At 40.0% G+C, this 26,416-nt stretch overlaps 1 protein-coding gene across 1 annotated transcript; it reads right to left on the bottom strand.

Moving 5' to 3' along the window:
* Positions 1-4,783: 4,783 nt before the first annotated feature.
* LOC124151445 (endoplasmic reticulum junction formation protein lunapark-B-like) lies at positions 4,784-25,194 on the bottom strand. The gene is made up of 11 exons (XM_046523916.2): positions 25,046-25,194; positions 23,978-24,019; positions 19,389-19,576; positions 17,266-17,324; positions 13,514-13,554; positions 11,700-11,786; positions 11,313-11,361; positions 10,159-10,296; positions 9,257-9,430; positions 8,293-8,406; positions 4,784-6,429 (listed from the first exon to the last, which is right to left on the bottom strand). Exons 1-11 carry the CDS (start codon positions 25,070-25,072, stop codon positions 6,083-6,085), a joined length of 1,266 nt encoding a protein of 421 aa, XP_046379872.2. The 5' UTR covers positions 25,073-25,194; the 3' UTR covers positions 4,784-6,082.
* Between the last annotated feature and the right edge of the window lie 1,222 nt (positions 25,195-26,416).

Raw genomic sequence — 26,416 nt, 5'->3', positions numbered from 1 at the left:
GGGTGTTGCTTATAATATCAACCACTGGTTCATCTGACTGAGATTATTTACTGCTGCGTAAATAAAAAGTCCAAGCTGAGTATTCAGATTATGAGTCTAAAATTTGTTTTTAAATATCATTCTTATCCCTTTATTAGGGGTTTTGTGCATACCCAGGTTTGGATAACAGTGCATTTTAAATGGACTTTATTTATACAGACTATATATTATTACATACAGTTGGACCAGATATTATTCGAAGTTTTTCATAGAACTTATTCTGACTTTAATTCAAGGTAGACAACTCCACATGTCATAACAAAACCACTGGCATCATTGGAAAAAAAGAAGATTATTTCTGAATTATACAATCAAGGAATCAGATCAGCAAATATACCAATATACCAAAATAGTGCCGTGTCATATTCCAATTCCACTTTTCATACCAAAATAAAAATAAAGCACTAACTTTATCCATGAACCTTTTCAACAAAAAAGCATGTCCAAAACATTGTTGTTTTCAAAATGAAAGAGTGAGTGAGTTTGGTTTTACGCCGCTTTTAGCAATATTCCAGCAATATCACGGCGGGGGACACCAGAAATGGGCTTCACACATTGTACCCATGTCGGGAATCGAACCTGGGTCTTCGGCGTGACGAGCGAACGCTTTTACCACTAGGCTACCCGACCGCCCCCAAAATGAAAGAGGCTGCAATTTGAGGATGGAATAAGGTGCAGAAACAAAGATTCTGGAAAGATGAAGATGGAAAACAACCAACACCAAGTTAAAATGCATCACATTATGAAACAACACCAACAACTGTCACATCAAAATATAAATATTGACACATACTGAAAGATACTTACACAAACTTCAGTGTCACACACTGAAACGGCAGGAATCGGTGGTACAGTATTTGATGTATATATGTCTCATGTGTTCTAGACAGAGCCACCAGTAGTCTTTATCATAAACGTATATCATAATTAATGTATTGAGAAAACAAAACAGTAAATACATTTCGTATCCCGAAACTCACCAGAATCATGACTACTGGTTAGCAAGCCAAAGACTAGTCACAATCGGATGGCTACTGGCTAGCAAGTCAAAGACTAGTCACAATCTGAGGGACTAGTAGTTTTCTCCAAAAGGTAAAACGTTTACAAAAACATCTAGTCGGAAATGAATTATGAACTAGGATATATCTCATGGAGTCTATGCTGGAAACCCAAATGTACAACATGAATACATTTCTTCCTTCCTATCACCCTCACCCAAACAAAGAAAAGTAAAAAAATACTACACCCCACAAAGAAATGTAAAAAAATACTCATGTGCCTGATGGAATTTTTCTTCCATGCTTCTTTAGAAACATTGTCAGCACTTTACAGGTTTGTATGAACCATGCTCCTCCATCACCCATCAATACATGCAGGTGATTTGTGATGTAGTAGTGACCTGTGTCTATTTGTATTCAACTAAAGAAATAAGGCCATTAATAACTCACAGAAATAAAATAAGTACAACTTTGAGAATGAATTTCGTGCAAACCTTACCAATGCCTGATACTGAAGTGGTGTGGGAACAGATGAAGAAGTATAAGAGGTATTTTGTCGTTTTGTTTGTTTGTTGTTTAATGCCACACTCAGCAATATTCCAGCTATATGACGGCGGTCTGTAAATAAATGAGTCTGGACCAGACAATCCATTGATTGACATTATGAGCATCGATCCACACAATTGGGATCGATGACATGCTTCAACCAAGTCAGCGAGCCTGACCACCCTATCCCGTTAGTCACCTCTTACGACAAGCATAGTCGCCTTTTAAAGCAAGCATGGGTTGCTGAAGACCTATTCTACACTGGATCTTCACGGGTATATAAGAAGTATCTTCATGGGTATATAAGAAGTATTAATATTTGTGTGATGTAACCTAGGTGCTCATTGGCCAGAGCACTTGCTGGTTTGCCCCTCACTGGAACCAGGCTGTGCTTTGATTCGTTGGTTAAAAATAGCGACTGCACTGCAAATGGGCCATATGTATTTACAGGTGATGGAGAATGCAGAGTACATCAAATCCATAAAGAATTGCTGATGCTTTAGGAACAAATCAGGACCCTCCTACCAAAAAATGTTAATCCTTTTCCATCGGAGTGATAGGCAAGTTCTTCAAACCATATCGATAAATTAATATTCAACTTTCTTTGGATACGAGTGAGTGCATACACTAATGACTGTAGTGTAGTGTATATCATGTATATGACACATGTGTATAGTGATGATTATTGCACATACAATTTTATATTGCAGGTCTTGAAGAACAATAATCTGGATGATCATCAGCATCAACAATAAAGCCGATCTTGCTCAAGGACAAATAATGGCAACCTTTTGTCATGTAATTATAGTAGTAGAAATGAGGGAAATAATAACAAAAATGATAATAATGATAAGAACTATTTCACTAGTGACACAAAGAAATGAGACAGCATCTGAGACAACAGAATTACATGTACTGAGAATTACAAACCTTGAACTAGGTCATAACAGTTGTACAAATGAACCTGAAATATTTCCCCGAGTAAAAAATTTGATTTTAATACTCCGATCACAATACATTATTTGATTGATGGACATTGGTTTGACTTAATATTTTGACTAGCTGCTACATGTGTGATACAAATGGAAACATAAAGAAAAGCCAAGGGAAGCAACTCTAGCTCTACTGCACGCCTTGTATAATAGATCTCACTTTGACAAAGCCGCTTAACCAGACATTTGGACATGGAAGTTTAACCACATTTAGACATAGCAGTTTAACTAGACATTTAGACATGGCAGTTTAACTAGACATGGTGACTTAGTCAACACCGGTAAAAGCAATGATGAGTGAGTGAGTGAGTGAGTGAGTTGGGTTTCTTCACTGCTTTTAGAATATTCCGGCAATATCATGGCAGGAAACACCAGAATTGGGTTCCATGCACTCTACACATGTGGGGAATCAAACCTAGATCTTTGGCATGACAAGGAATGCTTTAACTACTTGACTACCCAACCACCCTTCAAGGAATCATATAACACCACAAGGAGTAACATGAACCACAAATATTGCAACATCTACGGTAGTACTTGTAACGACTGAGGAAAAGGGTTTACTGCTTTGTGGAATCATGAGTATTAACAATGTAATGAACACAAGACTGACATGGGTGTGGGACTTTGTTGTACACATAGTAAACATGTCAAACACTGAGGAATGGAAGGATCTCATCAGAGATGATCAGTCTTTGGAATCTGGTGTTTGTTTTGGTACCATCTTAACTTCTGGATTTTCATTCTTCAGTAACGTATGGTCCCTATCACTAACTATCCACTGTGTTATATCTCCATTTAGATGAAATACCTGCATCCAGTTGTTGCCATAGTTTTATTCCGAATCAAGTGACACAATGCTGAAAAATAGCAATTAAATAAAATTACACTGATAACATGGATAAGGGACCGGTAATTTATTTCAGTGGGTTTGGAGTGTCAGAGGAAATTAGAGGAGAAAAAAAACGAGTCCCTAGGGAAGGGTCATAATAAATAAAACATATATTTGCGGAAGGTCATGCAAAAAACGTACAAAAGGACATGGGGAGGGTCATCTAAAAAAATGTCAAGCATTAGGGGAGTGTCATTATATTTGTACATCAGTGCATCAATAACCTCTCACCCACCCACCCCCGTAATAAATGACCGGTCCCTAGGTATGAAAAATTCATACTTACTGCGATAACATACTTTAGTTGTGAATGGTCCCAGGGATCATAACAATACCATGGAGATATAATACCCTGGATAACTGAAGATGCTAACACAAATCGAAACATCTTTTAAGTCATTCAGTAGAAATATACTACGTTAACTGGTTAGTAAAGGGCATGACTTAAATCATTAATAAAATTAATAAGGTTAGGGATATTAATCTCCCAGGGTGATTGAGTGACCTGTTTTATGCCGGATGTGGCATTGCTTCAACAAAGTCCAATATGGTTTAATAGTATCCATGGGAGCACAGATATAGGCAACATTGTTTTCCGTAAATCTCACGGAACATTACTGTTTTCTTTATTTGAGAAAAGGCCCAGCATGACATGAACGCATTGTCGCAAATAATGGAAGATTGTTCCTGACATCCTTATGTGACATCCTTCCACATTTTTCTACATTTTCTAAGAAAAAAGACTAAGGGTAAGGCTTGGAACTTGCAAAATATATTCACTTTGGACAGGTAATAAATCATTGATCCTCAGGTGGATCCTCATAGCACCATTACAGCAACATTGGTATGGCGTGGCTTTCCTCAATCCACATTCTAAACAAGTCGGGTAAGGATTTTCCTCAATCCATGTTCTAACCATGTTCTAATCAAGTTGGGTAAGGATTTTCCTCAATCCACGTTCTAACCACGTTCTAATTAAGTTGGGTAAGGATTTTCCTCAATCCACGTTCTAATCAAGTTGGGTAAGGATTTTCCTCAATCCACGTTCTAACCACGTTCTAATTAAGTTGGGTAAGGATTTTCCTCAATCCACGTTCTAATCAAGTTGGGTAAGGATTTTCCTCAATCCACGTTCTAATCAAGGGTAAGGATTTTCCTCAATCCACGTTGTAACCACGTTCTAACCAAGTTGGGTAAGGATTTTCCTCAATCCACTTGTACTTGAAAGGATACACTTTTTCCCCATGTAATTCCTATCGCAAAAGAACGACATTGATTTTAAAAATGAAAATTGCACACCTGTTACTTAAACCAACCATATTCCATCATGCAATAATAAAAGATATTCGAAAACCTTTTTTCCTATTCAGGCCACACTACATGTCATCCGAACATACATATGTAACAGTGTGTATAGATACTTTGGAACTGGGAACTCATTCAGCCTCAAGCCGCCTTGTGTGCCATATATACAGGGAAAAACTGATAAGCAGGGTTCAACAAACAACGTGGTGAGCTAGCGAAAAGGACCACACCCATAAGAAAGCTGCTAGACAACTAAAGAAAACCATCTAACCAATTTCATAATCCGTGAATAAAAACATTCTGTCATTTACTGACATTTCATTCTTATTTTATGCTTTTCAGTCAGACCTGTATTATACCACTCAAAATAAGTTAAGCACCACCTGACTCCTTCATATTACGATAGTGAGTGAGTATGGTTTTACGCTGCTTTTAGCAATATTCCAGCAATATCACGGCGGGGGACACCAGAAATGGGCTTCACACATTGTACCCATGTCGGGAATTGAACCCGGGTCTTCGGCGTGACGAGCGAACGCTTTAACCACTGGGCTACCCGACCGCCCCTGTTATGCAATGAAGTGAAGGACCACCCAATCAGTGTGCAATGACAGATGAACTAGAGTAATAGGAAAGAATTTGGTGGTCCTTAATTTCTTTTGAGTAGCATAATACAGTCAAGTCTTGTTAATCCAACTATCGGCTTAATCCAACACTAATGATGGGAACTGATTAAATCAGTGCTATTTAGACATGTTAATCCGACAGTCTCGCATTTTGACTTCGACACACGAATTCCGACTTGAAATGAATGACCGAATTCACTCATTAATCAGTCTCATTAATCCATCACAGTGATCAATGACAGATATACTATAGTAATATCAAAGAATTGGGTGGTCCTCAATTATAATATACTATAAGACATGTAATTTGTTTTTGTCCTGACTATTGTTTACTGGTGATTGTTTGTGGACCAATGTACTTGTCGAACCCTGCAGGGTCAAATAACTTGCATGGGTCAAGAAATAAATAACAGGAAAATATCAACATAAACTCCATACTGCGAAGGATGAGGTAAAAGTTACAAAACATAAGAACTGTTCAATAAATACTTAAGTAGGGCATCACTTTACAATCACCGCCATCTAGGATGAGGTGCAAATATTTAATACATCTCATGGCACAACTCATTCGATACAATTCCAAATCCTAAACACACAAGAATTCAAAACAAGCAACTTCATATTTACAAAATAACATCATTTGGTTTGAAGATTAATGATAGAGTTTCTACTTGGAAGTATGGGTCATTCTGTCCTGGCCTCTGCTTTCACTGTCACGTCTTGCTTGTGGTCTTCATCTGCTTGTTTTGCTTTAGATTGAATTACCTCCCTTGGCTCTCCTTCAACGTTGTCTTCATCAGCAAATTTCAAGTTTTTGTCCAAGACTTCTGCACCTTGTTTGGAAGAGGCAGTGCTTGCCGATGAAGTGCCAACTGTTGGCTTCTGTGTTTCTATATTTTCAGTTATTAGATGACTACCTTCTTTATTTTTATCACCACTGCTTCCCGATTCCTCGCTATCATTTTCATCATCGTATTCACTATCCTCCTCATCATCATCCTCCTCATTAGCCTCAGCAACTTTCAGCTGACCTACAAAATGAAATAATTTTAAATATAATATCAAAGAGTCAAACAGTAAATAACAAATATGGTATCTGTCTTCATCCATCTTCCCGAGGCAAGAGAGTTAACTGACTTTAAAAGTCCAGTTTCCACACTTGCCGAACTAGGCTGGAATTCCTGGGCTCGATCGTAGCGCCACTAGTGGCTGTTACGAGTTATGTCCTTTCTATGCCTCCTCTATTGACCAATCAGATTCAACCTCTCGTATCACTTGCATTTGCTTCAAACAAAACGGTGGCGCCCAGTCAAGACTATTCGATTGATAATCAAGATCTATATTGTGATAAAACGGGTCTTACATCGCGAAATGCATCAAATCACTACCTTGATTAAAAGCATGAAAAGATTTAGAAAATATCTGTTGACAACGAGTTAGCGGTGCGCATGCTTTGCAAATCCTGCAGTCGATCGAAATCTGCATGACACTTTACGAACCGGATTTTGATTTCAGTGCGCGATTTTGATTGGACTACGCATAGACTCGTTAGTCCAGCCAAAATGTAACTCCATAATACCAGCCTAGTTCGGCAAGGGTGGAAACTGGACTTTTATAGTCAGTTAACTCACTTGCCTCGGGAAGATGGTCTTCATCATACCATATATTCCTGGATATCCATTGTAGCAATCGTCCAAACTTACTCATGCGTGATCCATAACTGTCAGTACACTTAAGAAGTATTTGTTATCATGAATAATTAAACAACACAAGAGTGAGCGAATGTGTGTTTATCATGCTTATGCATAAGTCAACAATATACTAGCTATATCAAAGCAGCTCGTAAATAGCCCAGTTTTGGCTTGGCAAACCAGTAGGTTATTTAAAAAAACATGATAATAACAGACAAGGTGAGTGAGTGAGTGAGTGAGTGAGTGAGTGAGTGAGTGAGTGAGTGAGTGAGTGAGTGAGTGAGTGAGTGAGTGAGTGAGTGAGTGAGTGAGTGAGTGAGTGAGTGAGTGAGTGAGTGAGTGAGTGAGTGAGTGAGTGAGTGAGTGAGTGAGTGAGTGAGTGAGTGAGTGAGTGAGTGAGTGAGTGAGTGAGTGAGTGAGTGAGTGAGTGAGTGAGTGAGTGAGTGAGTGAGTGAGTGAGTGAGTGAGTGAGTGAGTGAGTGAGTGAGTGAGTGAGTGAGTGAGTGAGTGAGTGAGTGAGTGAGTGAGTGAGTGAGTGAGTGAGTGAGTGAGTGAGTGAGTGAGTGAGTGAGTGAGTGAGTGAGTGAGTGAGTGAGTGAGTGAGTGAGTGAGTGAGTGAGTGAGTGAGTGAGTGAGTGAGTGAGTGAGTGAGAGGTTTTACGAAGCTTTTAGCAATATTCTAGCAATATCACGAAGGGGGACACCAGAAAGGGGCTTCACACATTGTACCCATGAGGGGAACCAAACCCGGGCCTTCAGAGTGACGAGCGAACACTTTGACCACTAGGTTACCCCACCACCACCACCACGAATGTGGATCGTCAGTCTGTCTGTAGGGAAACATTGGGACATCTGGTTCTGCTTTCATGACATTTCTGCAATTCATGTTTTTCAAATAGCAAACACTGACTGGTTATGTGGTATTGTTAGATCTAGTTATATGCGCTTTTCACAAGATTTTACCATGAATACGACAAACAACAAAAGTTTGAATTAATGAGAAGCAGTTTATTGTGGAGATTTTGCATTAATCGTATACGATAAAATTTCATCATAAGTTTATGATAGTTCTTAGTTGTTTTACGCAAAACAGAATACCCCCTCAGGACCCTCACAAAGGTAATTGCGGAAAATTTGGCTACACAAGCTGCCATTATGTTCTCTGAGTCTGTTTTTTCATCAAAGAATAAAAAATCATCTTACCTTGGGGTGCAGCGCGCTTTGCTGGCGAGGGAGGTGCAGGAAACTCCAGTTTGGGAGCATGTGGCCGCTGCTTCCTGGCTGGGTTCATTGCATAGCAGTAGCAACAGCGAAAACCTGTTTAAAATGAGACACATTAACATTGGTGCATTACTGTCATTTGAAGCTGCTTGGCAGGGCACATTTTCCCTCCTTCTTATGAACACATTATTGAATGAGTGTGTTGGGTTAACACTGCTTTGAAAAAGATTTCAGCAATAATTACATCACAGTGAGACCCAGATCGTTAGTTTACCACCTCGTTAAACTTATGAGGACACGTATGGTAAGGTTGTTGGTTGTTTGTTGTTTAACGCCGCACTCAACAATATTCCAGCTATATGACGGCGGTCTGTAAATAATCTGGACCAGACAATCCTGTGCATAAGCATCGAGTTGGGACACAATGACATGCATCAATCAAGTCAGTGAGTCTGACCACCAGATCCCGTTAGTGGCCTCTTACGATAAGCATAGTCGCCTCTTACGGCAAGCATGGTTTGGTGGTGACCCAATTCTACCCTGGATCTTCACGGGTCAAGTATGGTAAGGACAGATTTGGGATCCTAATTGGGGAGAATCTGGGATCTGTACCATGAGCGGTTTATCCTGGCTTGGCTAAGGGAGGTAACTCACAGCAGACGGTCTCAGATTAAGACACGGCACATTAACACACTACACATGCAAAATAATTTCTTCCTGAAAGAACTTATCCCCGTCCTTGACGAAAACACTAATTCCCTTCTTGATGAACATGCTAATCCTTTGATTCAAAACTATCCATGTTGAAAACTCTCACACCCATTTCTAAAAGAACACTTAATTCCCCATTGATGAGTGAGTGAGTTGGATTTTAATGCCACTTTGAACAGTATTCCACCCATGCCCCATCCCCATTGATGAACACTAATCATATAAGAATACTTACTGAGGTATTCAAACTCTTCTTTCAGGGCCATTCCATTGTGAGAATGGCAATATTTACAGATGAGAGCATAGCGGTTCTGTGGTCCATCTCCAACAAGATACTCGACAACCTTGTCAAAGTTGCCCCTCTCTCTGGGCAGCACCGGTCTCGGCAGCGGGGGCCCGGGGGGACTTCCTTCAATACAATACACAAACACCCATAACATTGTGCTTCGTTCATTCAAGTTAGTCGAGAGGAAACAAATTTCATTAAGAAAACTCAAATTGTTTGGGAGTTCAACATGTTCAAGACTAAACAATATGGTTGGCACGTGTTTTGTACACTACGTCCACATGTAATAATTTCTAAATGTCGGAATAATCTAACTTCAGATACTTAGTCCAACTTTGAATACAAGATTTACAGTATTCATGGAGATAAAACAAAACATGATCACTGCAAGATGCAACTCAACTTTTGATAGAGATATTCAGATATGTCATTCTGTTTATATATACACTTGACATATTATGAAAATCAGTTTTTCGTATCAATGAAAGAGTGGAAGAGTGCTTTAACTGATGAGACAAAACTGCATGACCCAACAACTGTCGCTAACACTAACAAAAATGGTGCCAAAATACATTGCCCCTTAGCACATGTACAAAAACAAGAGCAACCATACATGACTTATGATTAACCTGAACGGAGTAATCTCCCTTGAAACATAAAGTTGCTTACATGGTCTAAAATCAAAAGTCATTTCTGCTACGATACAAATACCCACCCCCCCCACAAATTGGAGAAGTATAGTCCAAACAGAAATGGGCAAGTCTATGAGGATCTTTCTATCCTTATTCTATCCTTATTCCATCCCATGATCTCCACATGCTTCTGAGGACAGTTAGGCAGTCAATGCTTACCGTATCCAGGCACGAACTGACCATTGGCCGACATCCTCATCCTCTGTCCTGACTGAGGCAGGTGTGGTGTCGTCATCGGTGTCCGGATACCGGGCCGAATTGGGGTAGCCATCCTTGGAGCTACACGCTGTCGGAGAGCTACAACATGAACGGTCATGTCAGAGTTGGAGCAACACGCTGTCGGAGAGCTACAACATGAACGGTCATGTCAGAGTTGGAGCTACACGCTGTCGGAGAGCTACAACATGAACGGTCATGTCAGAGTTGTAATTTGAAGCTGTAAGCTAATAAATTCTTAAGATTTTGGAAATTACTCATTTCTGATTAGTCAAGCAGAGGTTTCCAATCACAATAATCACTACTGATTGAAACAGGTGAATCGACGACCGCAGAAGCTATTATTTACAAAAATGAACTTCTTTCTCAATCATTGTCGCTAGCAATTATAAAACAATGCCATGTTCAATTATAGGTTAGAAAATACAGAGTTTACTACAACATTTAATGTATGCATGGCAATAGAGGTTGGAAAGAAAACATGAAGAAATTGACTGAGAGAGGGTATTTCAAGTGTTGGGAATGACAATGAGCTTGAAATTTGGTGCCTCTCAAAATCTGACTTGTATTCAGTTCCAATTTGTAGCAACATTAAGTGAGTGAGTGAGTGAGTTTCGCTTTACATCACTTTTAGCAATATTCCAGCAATATCACGGCGGAGGACACCAGAAATGGGCTTTACACATTGCACCCATCTGGGGAAATCGAACCTGGGCCTTCGTCGTGACGAGTGAACGCTTTAACCACTAGGCTACCCAACTGCTACTGCAGCAACAGTGAAACACTGACAACTGGTTCAGAACTATAACCCAAATGCTACCAGTCAATGAGGACTACCATCTTTGGATTGTTACTTGTCCTCAGCTCACTTTAGTAGTCTTGGGCCTTAGGATGCTAAGCAAAATATGACAAATACATAGTGGGTATTCATGCAGAATTTTTCAGTTGATTAATTTTAACAAATCCTTCATATAATTCCTAACTACAAACAAAAGCTGTACATCACAATCAAGGTAATCGGAAATGTGGATCTTCAATAAGATATGTTTGCCAGCATATTATCCTGATGATTTGAACATAGGTAATTCCAAGCTTACCTGACCCCTGGGAGGGTGTGACTAGTCGAGGGGAAGGTTGTGCTGGCTTCTGTTCAACAGAAACATTAAAACTTGACCACATAGTATGAATTACATGTGTCATGATCAGGGTGTAAAAGGTTTTAAGAGCTCAACTGCCTTGTACATAACCAGACCAAAGGTGACACATAATGTACCATTACGTGTTCACAAGTACAGTGACACATTATTGGTAAAAGGGAGGCAACTGCACACTGAACTGTGGCATCTCATAAAACCCATGCTCCCCTTTAAATTAAATAAAAATGTCAATCCATGAAAGTCTAACATCTGTCTAGCGCTAGGACAGTCTACTGATCATCTTCTGATCTGACTTGACACGGCGTGCAACATTCTACGGTTTCTAACCTCAAGCTGCTTGAACCTGGCAGGGTCGAACTTTTCGAGGATTTCCTTCGCCTTCTTGTACGTCTCCTTCTCCATCACATCCTCCAGCTACAACACACACAATCGGGGTACATCGGGGTTCAGCAGCAGGAACAAACTCATCTTACTAGACCTTATGATGTAACAAAATACAAGCCAAAATCCAAGAAAAGTGATGTAAAAATGGGGTTTAATGTTGCGTTCACGATTCTTGCCCTTATCATGCTTACATGAGTGAGTGAGTTGGGTTTAATGCTGCTCTTAACATAATTCCAGTTATATCAAGGCGTGTCAGCTTAATGTGGGAGGAAAGCCCGAAGTGATGCAGGTCTCAGACGTTTACCACTTCGGTGAAACCCACGAGCACGGGTATGGTGCTGACAAACCTAGAAACATAATCGGGGCGAACCGGGATTCGAACCCACAATCATAGGTTTCTGGCGTGCCCAAGGGACGCGATTCTGCTGAGCGAATCGTGGTGCCTTAGAAGACTTGGCCACCCGTACCCCCTCATGCTTATATGGGGCAATGTGCATGTCTGTGTGTGTGACTGCTTGTACTAGTCCAGACTGATGACCGATTTATAGTGCTAAACCACTGAGATACCATGCAACAGTTTAACATGGATGTCCATCAACAGAACAATGACTCCAAGCCAACCTATCCTTGTTCATATCCCCTTAATCCAGTCCTTGTTTATAATCCCCTTAATGCCGAGCGTCAGGCAGGGTAACAACAAGTGGCATCTTTTAACGTCTTTTGGTATCAAAATCTGGTAATTTCTACTAGTCCAATGGATATTACCCTGATGGTAACTACTATAAAAATGTGCTGGTATGGAGAGAATTAGTGATGACTAGCAGCACACATTCAGGAATAATAACAGGTCTGGGCATTGATAGGCCAATATGGCCCATGACCCAGTGTCCATAGTCGTGATATTAGACTGACTAAAGTTTACCAAAATCCTTGTGTGATTATCATGATCATGGGCTTTTTAAAAAAAAATCTGTATGGTGACATGAAGTACTATCTAGTTGGGCTATATTGCAACACCTTCTTGCCAAACAATACATGGCGTCAGACATCCATATATTCTCTTCCTTATGTTAATCACTTCTAAATGCCTTTCAAAGACCTAATACAAATCCTGATCGCAAGTGTTTATCATGTTTATATTAACAAGCATGAAATACTCATAGTCCTATCCCCTACCAATGGTATGTTCTACTGTGTGCCAGGCTCAAGCCCCTGACCACACAAGCTGCCTGGAACTTGTTATAACACTGAATAATTATCATGACACTTAATAATAAACAGTGGGATGGCGTGACTCTGAGAACATCACTGGGAGCAGTGGTTATCATAAGATACAATGGCGTTTTTCATTTGTTTCGATGGAATTAGAAATACCGGTGTGTAAAAAATTAAAAAACATGCAAGTAAGCAGTTGATGACTTGATTGTTTAGTGAGGAAAAACAAATGGTTGTAGTCATGAAAAACAAAAAATTAAAATTTCCAAAATATCTAAACAGCAAAAGGCACCATTTCTTGGCTAGACTGAAATGCGTGCACAGTTCGATCAAGAAATACTGAACGTCCAGAAACAAATGATCCAGAACCAAAATGAGACAGACGGACCGCCAGCCACAATTCCCGCATCCCACTTCGTGGCAGGGGAAAACATAAATAACAAACAAACACACTTAATATTATAATAACTGGCAGTCATAACAACCTGATGAGTTTTTTTAAGACAATATGAGCAATAAATAGGTTAAAAAAAGGGCCTTACGATTTGCTTTTTCTTTTCCCTAAGCTCTCCAAGAGACACATCTGAAACGTAGATGAAACTCAAAACTTAAACATTGAAGTAAAACACACAGTAGTTTCATAACATAAACATTAGAACTTTCAAAATATCCTGGGTAACCTCACATTTATCAGGATGATTCAAAGGATATGGTCAAGAACAACCCCCTCACAGCCAAAGCCCATTTGTAGAGCTCTCTATGCACCTCACAGCCAAAGCCCATTGATGGAGCTCTCTAGACACCCTATAGCCAAAGCCAATTGATGGAGCTCTCTGAGTACCCCACAGCCAAAGCCCATTGATGGAGCTCTGTATGCACCTCACAGCCAAAGCCCATTGATGGAGCTCTCTACGCACCCCACAGACAAAGCCCATTGGTGGAGCTCTGTATGCACCCAACAGCCAAAGCCCATTGGTGGAGCTCTGTATGCACCCAACAGCCAAAGCCCATTGGTGGAGCTCTGTATGCACCCAACAGCCAAAGCCCATTGGTGGAGCTCTCTATGCACCCAACAGCCAAAGCCCATTGATGGAGCTCTCTATGCACCCAACAGCCAAAGCCCATTGGTGGAGCTCTCTATGCACCCAACAGCCAAAGCCCATTGGTGGAGCTCTCTATGCACCCAACAGCCAAAGCCCATTGATGGAGCTCTCTATGCACCCAACAGCCAAAGCCCATTGATGGAGCTCTCTATGCACCCAACAGCCAAAGCCCATTGGTGGAGCTCTCTATGCACCCAACAGCCAAAGCCCATTGATGGAGCTCTCTATGCACCCAACAGCCAAAGCCCATTGGTGGAGCTCTCTATGTAGCCCACAGCCAAAGCCCATTGGTGGAGCTCTCTATACACCTCACAGCCAAAGCCCATTGATGGAGCTCTCTATGCACCTCACAGCCAAAGCCAATTGATGGAGCTCTCTATGCACCTCACAGCCAAAGCCCATTGGTGGAGCTCTCTATGCACCCAACAGCCAAAGCCCATTGATGGAGCTCTCTATGTAGCCCACAGCCAAAGCCCATTGATGGAGCTCTCTATGTAGCCCACAGCCAAAGCCCATTGGTGGAGCTCTCTATGCACCCAACAGCCAAAGCCCATTGATGGAGCTCTCTATGTAGCCCACAGCCAAAGCCCATTGATGGAGCTCTCTATGTAGCCCACAGCCAAAGCCAATTGATGGAGCTCTCTATGTAGCCCACAGCCAAAGCCCATTGATGGAGCTCTCTATGTAGCCCACAGCCAAAGCCCATTGATGGAGCTCTCTATGTAGCCCACAGCCAAAGCCCATTGGTGGAGCTCTCTATGCACCCAACAGCCAAAGCCCATTGATGGAGCTCTCTATGCACCCCACAGCCAAAGCCCATTGATGGAGCTCTCTAGACACCCCACAGCCAAAGCCCATTGATGGAGCTCTCTATGTAGCCCACAGCCAAAGCCCATTGATGGAGCTCTCTATGTAGCCCACAGCCAAAGCCCATTGGTGGAGCTCTCTATGCACCCAACAGCCAAAGCCCATTGATGGAGCTCTCTATGCACCCCACAGCCAAAGCCCATTGATGGAGCTCTCTAGACACCCCACAGCCAAAGCCCATTGATGGAGCTCTCTATGCACCCAACAGCCAAAGCCCATTGATGGAGCTCTCTATGTAGCCCACAGCCAAAGCCCATTGATGGAGCTCTCTATGCACCCCACAGCCAAAGCCCATTGATGGAGCTCTCTATACACCTCACAGCCAAAGCCCATTGATGGAGCTCTCTATGCACCTCACAGCCAAAGCCAATTGATGGAGCTCTCTATGCACCTCACAGCCAAAGCCCATTGATGGAGCTCTCTATACACCTCACAGCCAAAGCCCATTGATGGAGCTCTCTATGCACCTCACAGCCAAAGCCAATTGATGGAGCTCTCTATGCACCCCACAGACAAAGCCCATTGATGGAGCCCTCTATGCACCCCACAGACAAAGCCCATTGATGGAGCTCTCTATGCACCCAACAGCCAAAGCCAATTGATGGAGCCCTCTATGCACCCCACAGACAAAGCCCATAAAAAAAAGTAAGAAAATTTCCTAGTTTTAATTCTTTCAACATCTTGTTCAATGCAGTGTACGTTCATGGCTGACAAATTCAATGACGTCATTTCTGAAGTAGCTTAGTTAGATCTACTCATTATTCACACAAAGTTCAGTCACAGTTTTCTCCCTTTTTTTTGGAACATATCAGTGGTTCAAGACTAAGTCGTTACAAAGTCATATTTAACCTTGAAGCAAAGCTAAATGTTATTTCCTTGCACTGAAAATAGACAACGGGAAACCCTGATGATAAAAGACAAGCTTACTTTGTTAAAAAAATATACTTCATTGATTATCGCCAATGTTTTGTTCAACAACAAAGATTTATAAGGAAATTATCTCCTGGTCCACTGGGACTGACAGACATGTGAATTACCGGTCCAAGCCTAAGTTAATCAGTAAGCGAGAACATCGATGCATGGAGTTGAACTCGCAGCTGACTGACCGTTATGTTTACAAACAAGACATGATGCTGAATACTCTACTGTCGTGTTATTAGCTCAGCGAGAATGAAAAGGGGAAAATGGGTACTTTTTTTTCAAACCATACTGATTAAAGAAACAAACCAACGTAAATTCATCTGGGACATAGTCAGTCAGTCGTAAACCTTCTCCAGTTCATTTCCCAGAATGACATTCCCAAAGATATGCACAAGGATATACATGTCACCACGTTTGGGGCTAGAAGGAATTTTTTTCAATATTCTTGTAAAGGCTGCTTGCACAGTAGTGGCAATGATGATACCGGGAGGGTATCGAAAGGAATCATGAGCTGGGAAAGTGAGTGAGTGAGTTGGGTTTAACGCCGCTTTTAACACTATTCCAGTTATATCACAACGTGTCAGCTTAATGTGGGAGGAAAGCCCAAAGGGATGCAGGTCTCAGACATTTACCACTTCGGTGATACCCACGAGCACGGGTATGGTGCTGACAAACCTAGAAACATAATTGGGGTGAACCGGGATTCGAACCTACAATCATAGGTTTCAGGCGTGCCCAAGGGACGCAACTCTGCACAGCGAATCGCGGCGCCTTAGACGACTGGGCCACCCGAGTTGGGAAAGGGCTTAGGGAGACAATCATCAATAAAGGTCTCAACTGTTTCCCAGGCATGATGGTCATAAACATTCTGTGAAAGGTAATGTTAATCATGTTAATGTGTTGCACCTAAGGTTAGTTTGGACCCTTAGTCTTTCATAATCTTGTGCAACAATGGAGTGAGTGAGTATGGTTTTACGCCGCTTTTAGCAATATTCCAGCAATATCACAGCAGGGGACACCAGAAATGGGTTCACACATTGTACCCATGTCGGGAATCGAACCCAGGTCTTCGGCGTGACAAGCGAACGCTTTAACCACTAGGCTACCCGACCGCCCCTGCAACATTGGACATAAATACATAATGACAGCCTATTTTGAAAGAAATTGTCTAAAAAATTAACCAGAAAACTAGTGGTCAATAGTGTGAGTAACAATTCTTGATGCAGAATGATGACCCCCGAACAGCTAGGTCTGTGTGTTTACTTATGTGTTTTTTCTATTCACACCATTGTAGTCATCCTGTTTCCTAAAGAAAAATAAAGTCATCCCTTTACCTTCTTATCCAATATCAAGATAATGAGATTCAACTATATAAACAAAAACAATCCTTTAACAGGGCTTACCATTGCTTGCTATCCTCTTTACAAAGTACCAATGGAGGGTTTTCTTGATCCCCCAAATTCTGAAATAATAACGTAAGGAAATGGTAGTAGGAAATGGAAGAGTGAGATAATATACTTTTTAATTGTTTGCAATACAAGATTATACATATGAATCAGATTAAAGAAACTTAAACCACAGTATGACAAGACCATATTGAAATTAATAGCTCTGTGTTTCTGTCTCATAAATATCATATATAGGAAATAAAATTGTATCATGTGAGTACAATATACATATATTTTACTCCTAATATGTTATGTTTAATTATTGTTTAAAATACGGAAAAAGACAAGGGTAGCATTTTCTTTATTATATAATGTTGTTCTTAAAATAATGGATGTCTAAGACATAATTTCACTCAATTAAGTAGCTTTAGAAATCATGTATGAATACATCTTTTTGAATGAATCGCCCAATGTATCATATAGTTCCAAATGACTTGCAGCCATGGTTGTCCCCTGTTTTGCTGACACACTGGGAAATACCCGTCCAAGCATATGGGGAATGTTAGTCAATAGCTCACTAAGAAAGATGGCATCACACTGATGTTTGGAGCTTGAACGTAGTTCCTGCGAGACCTCATTTGCATATTTATTGGATTATGATACCACATTCATTAGATTGGTTTTATCGCAGCGGGTAACACAAGCCTTTATATGATAAACATGTATAGGGCTGGTACTGTCACAACTACTCGCATATTCGGTGAATCGAACCGTATCCATTCATGAATTGAATTTGTTATTCGTGACAACTAAAATCAAATATTTATGAATATGCAATCATGTGCATTTAAATACCCTGTACCTACAAATATCCATAAGAACAACATATTATGTGCATAGATTTCTTCAAAGACAACACTCTTTTAATACATAATTTGACAGTATTGTGGTTGATGGTCATTGTTGCATTTGAGCAGATACTAGTACCTGGATAAGCATGATAAGAGCAGTATATAAATGAATAATATATTAATAGTTAACAAACCATGTCAAATAATTGATGTTGTTATTGTTTCACTGAATATAACAAATAATATATCAGCTGCTAACTTGTTATTGTATTTGTGAATTAATATTAATATTTGTATTTATTACCCTATAGTCATGATATGAATCGTAATAGCCTCATAGTGTATTCGTTGCAGCGCTACTATATGTTGCGTGATACCCATACACAAATCATAATACACAATTTCTGAAGAAAGTTAAACATTCTAATTTTGATACACGGGAAAATCCATTTCAGATGTTCAAATATATCTTAAGACAACATAACTGAACCACATAACTGAACTAATCTCACTTGATAGTAGACTTACTATGTCAAAGTGAAATTGTCAATATTCATCTGTGCCAAATTGTAGACAATCGAAACTCAAGACAAATAAAATAATTCACAAAACTATGAGCATCGTGCTGACACTTAAGGAAGTGCTGTGTGTATTTGCTGGGATTACACTTGTGGAGCACAGTCAGCAAGATTCCAGCAATATCAAGACAAACTATAAATAAATCTAGTCACCAGACTATCTAGTGACTGATGTTAGTGTTTTACCTTGAGCTACAAAACCATGCTGGTGTTGATTTAACTGCTGGCCTGTTGTCCCATGGCCAGTTAAAATTACAAATGGCTTACTATGACGTAAAATAGATGGCCCATCTGGCTATTCAAAATTTCACCCCTTTTCCATGTATATTTAATTCTTTTAAAAGTTTAGTTGGGGGGGGGGGTTATATCGTGTGAATGGTTAACTCAAAGAAAGATATCTGTCCATCATCTTGGTAGAATGACAACCCGGACACCATTTTGTAATGTCTACAACAACATCTTTATTTGCTCCTAAAAGAAATGAGGCAAATGGAAACCAAGATTTAATCTCAGTGTGCATGGGTGAGGAGTTCAGAGCCCCACATGATGCATGTCATCGTATCCCAGATCAATGCTTATGATGTCAATCACTGGATTGTCTTACCAGACTCTATTATTTACTGACTGCCGCCATATAGCTGGAGTATTGCTGAATGCTGCATTTCAACAAACCTTAACCAACTAAGCTAAGACACCAGGTGCTACTCACATGAAGGGGAAGGCCAACAAGGGCAGCGAGTAGATGAAGCGCTCCTTCCATGTGTCGGGGAAGTACCAGAAGTAGAACACAACGGCACAGATGATGTACAGGAGGATGGAGTACAGGATGAGACTGGCGATGAACTTTTTCTGCAGCTCCTGGTTGTGGCGCCGAAACCGCTGTAGCTTGGTGATGTCCTATTTGTGGAGGAATTAAATGGTAAAAGCTTCAAGTTGCATCCAGATTAATTTGTCAACAATAACAAAAGTTGATCCTAGCTCTAATCTCTCAAATTGTTTTATGGGCAAAATCATCAATATATCAATGACCAATTGTTATGATTTGATTATGATAGTTAAATTAGATAGGTGTCTAATGACAATAATTTTTCTACTTAAATTTGCTAAATGTACTGTGACAACACCAAATTGAAAACCTGAAAGAAGTGAGCAATGAAGAAGCTGAAAAACACAGACAGTGATTTATGGGTTTGTGGAATAAAACACATGTTCCTCCATCACCTGTAAACACATACTGCCTCTACACAGTGTAGTTGCTATGTGTAACCAACAAATCAAGCAAAGGTCTGTTTACAGCAAGAAAAAACTAGAGAACAGAAAACAGAAGTTGAGAACACATTCAGCTTTGCCAAAAAACATACATGTGTGTCTCCTATTATCATTATTTTATATCAATTGAAAAGACTGGTTTTTTTCAATATAAATAATTTTAAGATACATATGTATCTGTCCATCACTGAACGGGTATGATGAACATCAAATATGTGATAAAATATCACTAGAGATGATGATTTACTGTTTCAATTGCTTTTCCTGCAGACAAGATGACTATGCATATGTCTGGTAAACTAAGCAAGGTCATGTTAGACCAGTCTGGTATCCAGAAACACATGTACCAGTTATTCTCTGTGTGTGTGTGTGTGTGTGTGTGTGTGTGTGTGTGTGTGTGAGAGTGAGAGTGAGAGTGAGAGAGAGAGAGAGAGAGAGAGAGAGAGAGAGAGAGAGAGAGAGAGAGTGAGTGAGTGAGTGAGTGAGTGAGTGAGTGAGTGTGTGTGTGTGTGTGTGTGTGTGTGTGTGTGTGTCTTACACTACACATCTACATCACATAGTTGCCCAATATGTATTTTTAAGGGCTAAGGAGTAATAAGTGGGTACTAGATGGGTGCAGTCTCTATTTTATTAAACTATCATACAAATACTGTATCAAATATCTATAAACAAACCAAATCCAACCAGAAAATAACATAAAAATTGAAACACTGTTCCAAAATAAATGCTGGAGGAACCCTTCCCAAAGGTTTTCATCCATTCAGAACCCACCAGGGAGGAAGAAAATCAGATCTTTTATTATTACTTTCTAAATTCATTAGCGCTGGCTAAAAAGATTGATAATCAAAATTATCATCAATGGAAAGAAATAATGACGATTATCTATATAAAAATTGTGTCATTGATAATACCTTACATAAACTTTTGTGACGAAATAAAGTTTAGATTTACCAAAACAGACTTGTTATTGTCAATTGCTTGTTATTGTTAATTGCTGATTATGTAAAGTAACTGTTTTTGTTATATCTCAAATGTCCACAAAGTAATCTCTGAATGAATTTGCCACCACTCACCAGTGGAGTGAAATATATTGATTTCTTTAGGAATTTTTATTTGCGGATTTGCTCAAAGATACTTCTCCGATATTCATTGATAATTGATCAACATTTAGTTAACGATTAACAATCTCTATGATCTGTATTGATAGCCAGCCCTAAAATTCATATAGGAAACAGGAAGTGCCTCCAGTCTAAGTGAATACAAGATCATGACGTATCAAAAAGACATATGAAATACCGTATTCGACCCAATAAGCGCCCAGGGCGCTTAAAATAAAGACAGAAGGGGGTGGGCGCTTATTGGGACCAATTCAGAGTCAAATTGGCGTAAATTCATCAGTAAGCCTTAAGTCACAAATATCTAAAATAAACAGAATACAGTCATGCTCCACTTATACGGACTTCAAATATCCGGAAACCTCGGTTCCCGGATGATTTTAATTTAAAACAAAATTATTACTATATAAAATTCCTGAACTCTGTGTGTGTGTGTGTGTGTGTGTGTGTGTGTGTGTGTGTGTGTGTGTGTGTGTGTGTGTGTGTGTGTGTGTGTGTATGTGTGTGTGTGTGTGTGTGTGTGTGTGTGTGTGTGTGTGTGTGTGTGTGCTTATTGGGACATGGGCGCTTATTGGGTCGAATACGGTAAGATGATATATCAATGCTACTTCATCATAACTAATAGTCCAGAGTTTTACATAGTTCACTAACATCAGCAATGAAAAACAGACTGGCTAGGATGAGAATCCTTAACTTGTAATGATTAAATCTGCTTTTAGAAATATTCCAGTTGTATCACAGTGTGTCAGCGTAATGTGGAGAAATGCCCAAGGTGATGCAGGCTTCTAACATTTACCACTTTGGTGAAAACCACGAGCTTGGGTATGGTGCTGACAAACCTAGAAACACAATCGTGGCGAAGCAGGATTCGAACCCACAATCGACAGAAAGAGAAGTTAGATGAACTGCAGGAGTCATCTAAGTAGCAACACATCGGCCAGATCAGGGCAGCCTGGCATATTGGGATTTAACTGATTACTGACGAAGACATCTGAAACAATTACTATGATGCCAGTGATGACTGACACTGACAATGAGAACATTTTGGCCACCACATCCCCATTACACTTACCTGTTATGCATTGAAGCAATAAAGATGCCCAAACACATGTGTAGTGTTATAAAGTATAGATTTGCATAGATTGAACATCGAAAGGAAACAGTGTGGAACGGTAAATCATTATTAAATCTACCCAGTATGCAAATATATATATACAGTATATTTCCATTGTATTATGGGCCGGTGGCCTGAAGTACCGAATAAATTTGTCTGTCTGTCTGATTTGCCCTGAACTACACACGTCCTTGTGCTGTGATGTTTTAATAGTCCAGGGAAAACTATACTTTACTATATTGATTGTTTGTTGTTAAACGCCGCACTCAGCACTATTCCAGCTATATGACGGCGGTCTGTAAATAATCGAGTCTGGACCAGAAAATCCAGTGATTAATATCATGAGCATTGATCCACGCAATCGGGATCAATGACATGCATCAACCAAGTCAGCGAGCCTGACCACCCGATCCCGTTAGTCGCCTTTTATGACAAGCATAGTCGCTTTTTACTGCAAGCATGGGTTGCCTGAAGACCTATTCTACCCCGGATCTTCACGGGTCTCTTGACATGGGTCAGAGCCAACTGTATTACTGTTCTTAGATGCCAAATTTAAAACCAACCTTGTGTATTATTGGAGATGTGATTAAAATATAATCTGGAAATTGAAATATCCTCAAACTGGAATAACTGACAGGTTGTTTTTTAAATGTTAATTGCCTCCACCTTTAGCTAAGAGAAAACATTATTTAAAATAAAACACAAAAATGTGTAGTTTAGCAGTAAATATGTCATATTTTTTATTTCTGTACTGTGTGACATTAGCTATAGTCCCTGGCAGTAATAAGCTGGGTTTGTATTAATGTTTCCATGGTTTCTGTTTGGTTCATGTGACACTTAACATACCACAATGTATTGTGGGGACAGGCAAACACATTGAAACATAGCCAAAGTTTTGCGTTGCTGGTTTTGGTGAGTTTGGGTGTTTTCCGTCACAAAGTTGTAACTAATGTTCCCACCCCTAATGTTAGAAGACTGCAGTAACTGCATGCCATGAGTGCCTACCGAGTTGGTTGAACTATACCTACTGAGCATACAGGCCTGAATTGGGGCAAGGTGACTTGATGTAAAATGGAGTAGACGTGGGACAAATATGGCGGAGTGCAGAATGTTGCTGAAAGTTGTATGCAGAGCAACAAATGTGTGACTGTGTAAAGTTTCAAGGATTGCTCATTCCTGAGGCCAGTGACAGACATAATTCACTGGACACTACTTCTTGCCTGGGACAGCTTTGTCATGTTTGTGGCTGCTATGGCACCGACACAGTGGTTTGTGTATGTTTAGGGTAACACCGCAGCATGGGAGTTGGCGGAAGTTTCACTTCATAAAAGTTGATATTCTTTCTTTTGGGAGGTGAATCACAAACCTGAATAATTTGTTTTTAAATTCCAAGATCAAAGATGGGATATTTTAGAGCAAAACATTCAGGTAATAGAACACTGTCATTGTTGTGTTATTAATATTTTATAGCCAACCTAACCCAGAAATACCACAGAATCTGCATACGCTGGTTGTTTAACAGTTTCATTCAGCATTTTAAATCTGTTATTATTCACATGTTTTACACCAACATACCTTGTAATGTATCGTATGTATCGTGATAAAGGGGCAGTAAATCGATGTACTGTATCATAGACCTCATATCAGGATACAATACTGTATTGCCCTATCCTTAAACCACCATAATACATGTCACATTAAATTAATGCTTCACTTTATAATCTTTACAAGACCAACTGTGTTTGTGAGGATATTCAGGAAAGTTAAGAGGGATGTTGATAATGACAGGAATTATCTTACCTTGTCAATGCCTTCTAAGATTTCAACAGTGGTCTTCTTTTTCTGCAAGAAAATAACATGACATCATTATCAGTAAAAAAACAAAAGGCTGTAATACAAGAGCAATGTTGAGCTTTCCATTTTTTGGGGTGTCAAATCAAATCATATAGAGACCAGTGTAATTTTGTAAAATTAAGTATTTCGGTTGGTAGGTGTGATCATGCTTTAATGAATTTAACATTGCAAAACAGCAAAATGACACAAGGTGATTAATTTTGACGATTGATCAAATCCAATGATCAAATCATAATTTTACAAAAAAATGCCCTAGCTGCGATATAGTAGCTATGCACGACCCCATTTTTACTTTCTGACGCACAAAGCTCGCTATTACATACACAGCGATATATGGTAGTTACAATTCATAACCTTCTCTGATTCATGCCTCTTATAACATTCCACTTAAAATGCTTATGTAGACAAGGACTAAATTGTGGACATTTTTATACCCCTTGTTTCCATGTATGTTATATGTGACGCTCAAACAAACAATTCATGTACTCATTAACTGAGATCCATGACAGTTGTAGATAGTGCTCAGATAGCTGGGGGCATGTGGCCCTGTTGAGTGAAGACATGATGTCGGCCTACAAGTTTACAAGAATGGAGAAAAACTATTAACAAATGTTAAAATCATTTACCGAGAACCATTTGTTAAAAATATATTAATAATTTCTGAAGAGGTACTGATGCTAACATGCAAAGTGTGCAGGATCAACCATCTAAAGATGACTGAAAAGGAAAGTGTTTGAAATATCTTTGATGCAATGTAAAATGAAATTAAATAGAACAAAATAAACTGATAATGTTGTCAATCGAAAATTTTACTCATAACGAGAACATGTTAAAAACAACAGCTTAATATCTCAATACATGCTTGACAAAGAGCCATGTTTCACTTCCATACCTTTAAACTTTTATCAAAATATTGAAATGGGTGCTTTGGACAGTGTTTTTGCGCAACGAACGATGGAGAAGTGAGTCATAACCTTGTGGATCGCATCTAGTCACCTGATGGTGTGAACTTACTCTAAATTTCCCAATTATCATGCCCATCTTGACCAATCAAAGGGCTAATAGACAAATCAGATTGTTGGTAGCGGAGGATTTGTCGCTCACGCTGTCACGTCGACTTGTTTTCAACTTTCGAGGACTTCCGTGGATCACCCGACGCCTGGCGGTAAATGACAGTCATTTAGAGTTGTTTCCCTTTGACCAAACCATGTCGCCCATTTCACTGTCTGTATGGTTGGGTCAGTCATTGACACTTAATATATATTTTGCATCCATGGTTCAGTTAAATCGGTAAATTCAGCGTCCACAAATTAACACAAGAGAACTGATTTATGTGTACCAATCATAGTCCGCACTTTATTACTTCTTTTCATCGTGCTGTTCTTTTCACTTTATTAAATACAGTGATTTTTTTAAAGGACCATGTGAGTTGGGGTGTCATTGTTAATGTGTTGGTTCGTCACGCCGAAGACCTGGGTTCGATTCCCAGATGGGTAAAAGGCGGCTGAACAATTTTATTGAATTGTGTCTTCATTAAACTGTTGCAGTTTGAAGAACACAAACAATAATAACAGGTTATGATTTTATTTTTTTTCATTATGAAATGTTGTTGAGCCATCGTATAACAGGTGGTCTAGTCAATAGAGCGTCCGCCCGGAGAGCGGAAGGTCGGTGGTTCGATCCCCGGCCGCGTCTACGAAAAGACGTTAAAAGAAGGTATTTATTGTTACCCTGCCTGGCGCTTGGCATGGGTCGGCCCTGAGTTGGGTTGGCATTTCAAACTGCAGCATGGTATCTCAGTGGACTTACACTATAAAACCGGCATTTGTCCGGACTATCACACGCACACACACACACACCACACCAACCCACATAGACACACACACGCACGCACGCACGCACGCACGCATGCACGCAGAGAGAGAGAGAGAGAGAGAGAGAGAGAGAGAGAGAGAGGGGTTTATTATAGTGTCACATGTTATATACACTACATACAAAAACACGTACACAAACAATAAAATATAACATCCGACCAGGTATGGCCTTCGAGACACTAGATATAAAAGCAAATGTATAACGTCATGATCTGGTTAAGGTAAATTAAGACATATACTAACACAATGTTTAAAGTTAAGATTGGGCTATGGACACGCACGCACACACGCACACACGCACACACACACACACACACACACACACACACACACTCGCCAAAATACTTATAAAGTCACGTACACATTCATACACAAACACGTAGACACTCACACACCCACACAAGCACCCCCCACACACACACACACGCACGCACACGCACACACACACCATACGTACATTATGCACCCCCCCCCCCCCACACACACACACACACACAAACGCATACACACA

This window comes from Haliotis rufescens, unplaced genomic scaffold (genome assembly GCF_023055435.1).
Source record: "Haliotis rufescens isolate VD_foot unplaced genomic scaffold, xgHalRufe1.0.p SCAF_4, whole genome shotgun sequence".
NCBI lineage: Eukaryota > Metazoa > Mollusca > Gastropoda > Lepetellida > Haliotidae > Haliotis > Haliotis rufescens.
This window is presented reverse-complemented; position numbering and strand designations above follow the sequence as displayed.

Bases quoted from the DNA above. Each gene is read 5' to 3' on its own strand.
- LOC124151445 (XM_046523916.2), bottom strand. From the start codon at position 25,072: ATGGGCATGATAATTGGGAAATTTAGA. The intron at 13,555-17,265 runs GTAAGCCCTGTT...TCTACGTTTCAG, and splicing joins AAAGAGGATAGCAAGCAATG to ATGTGTCTCTTGGAGAGCTT. The intron at 11,787-13,513 runs GTAAGGCCCTTT...TGTGTGTTGTAG, and splicing joins GGGAAAAGAAAAAGCAAATC to CTGGAGGATGTGATGGAGAA.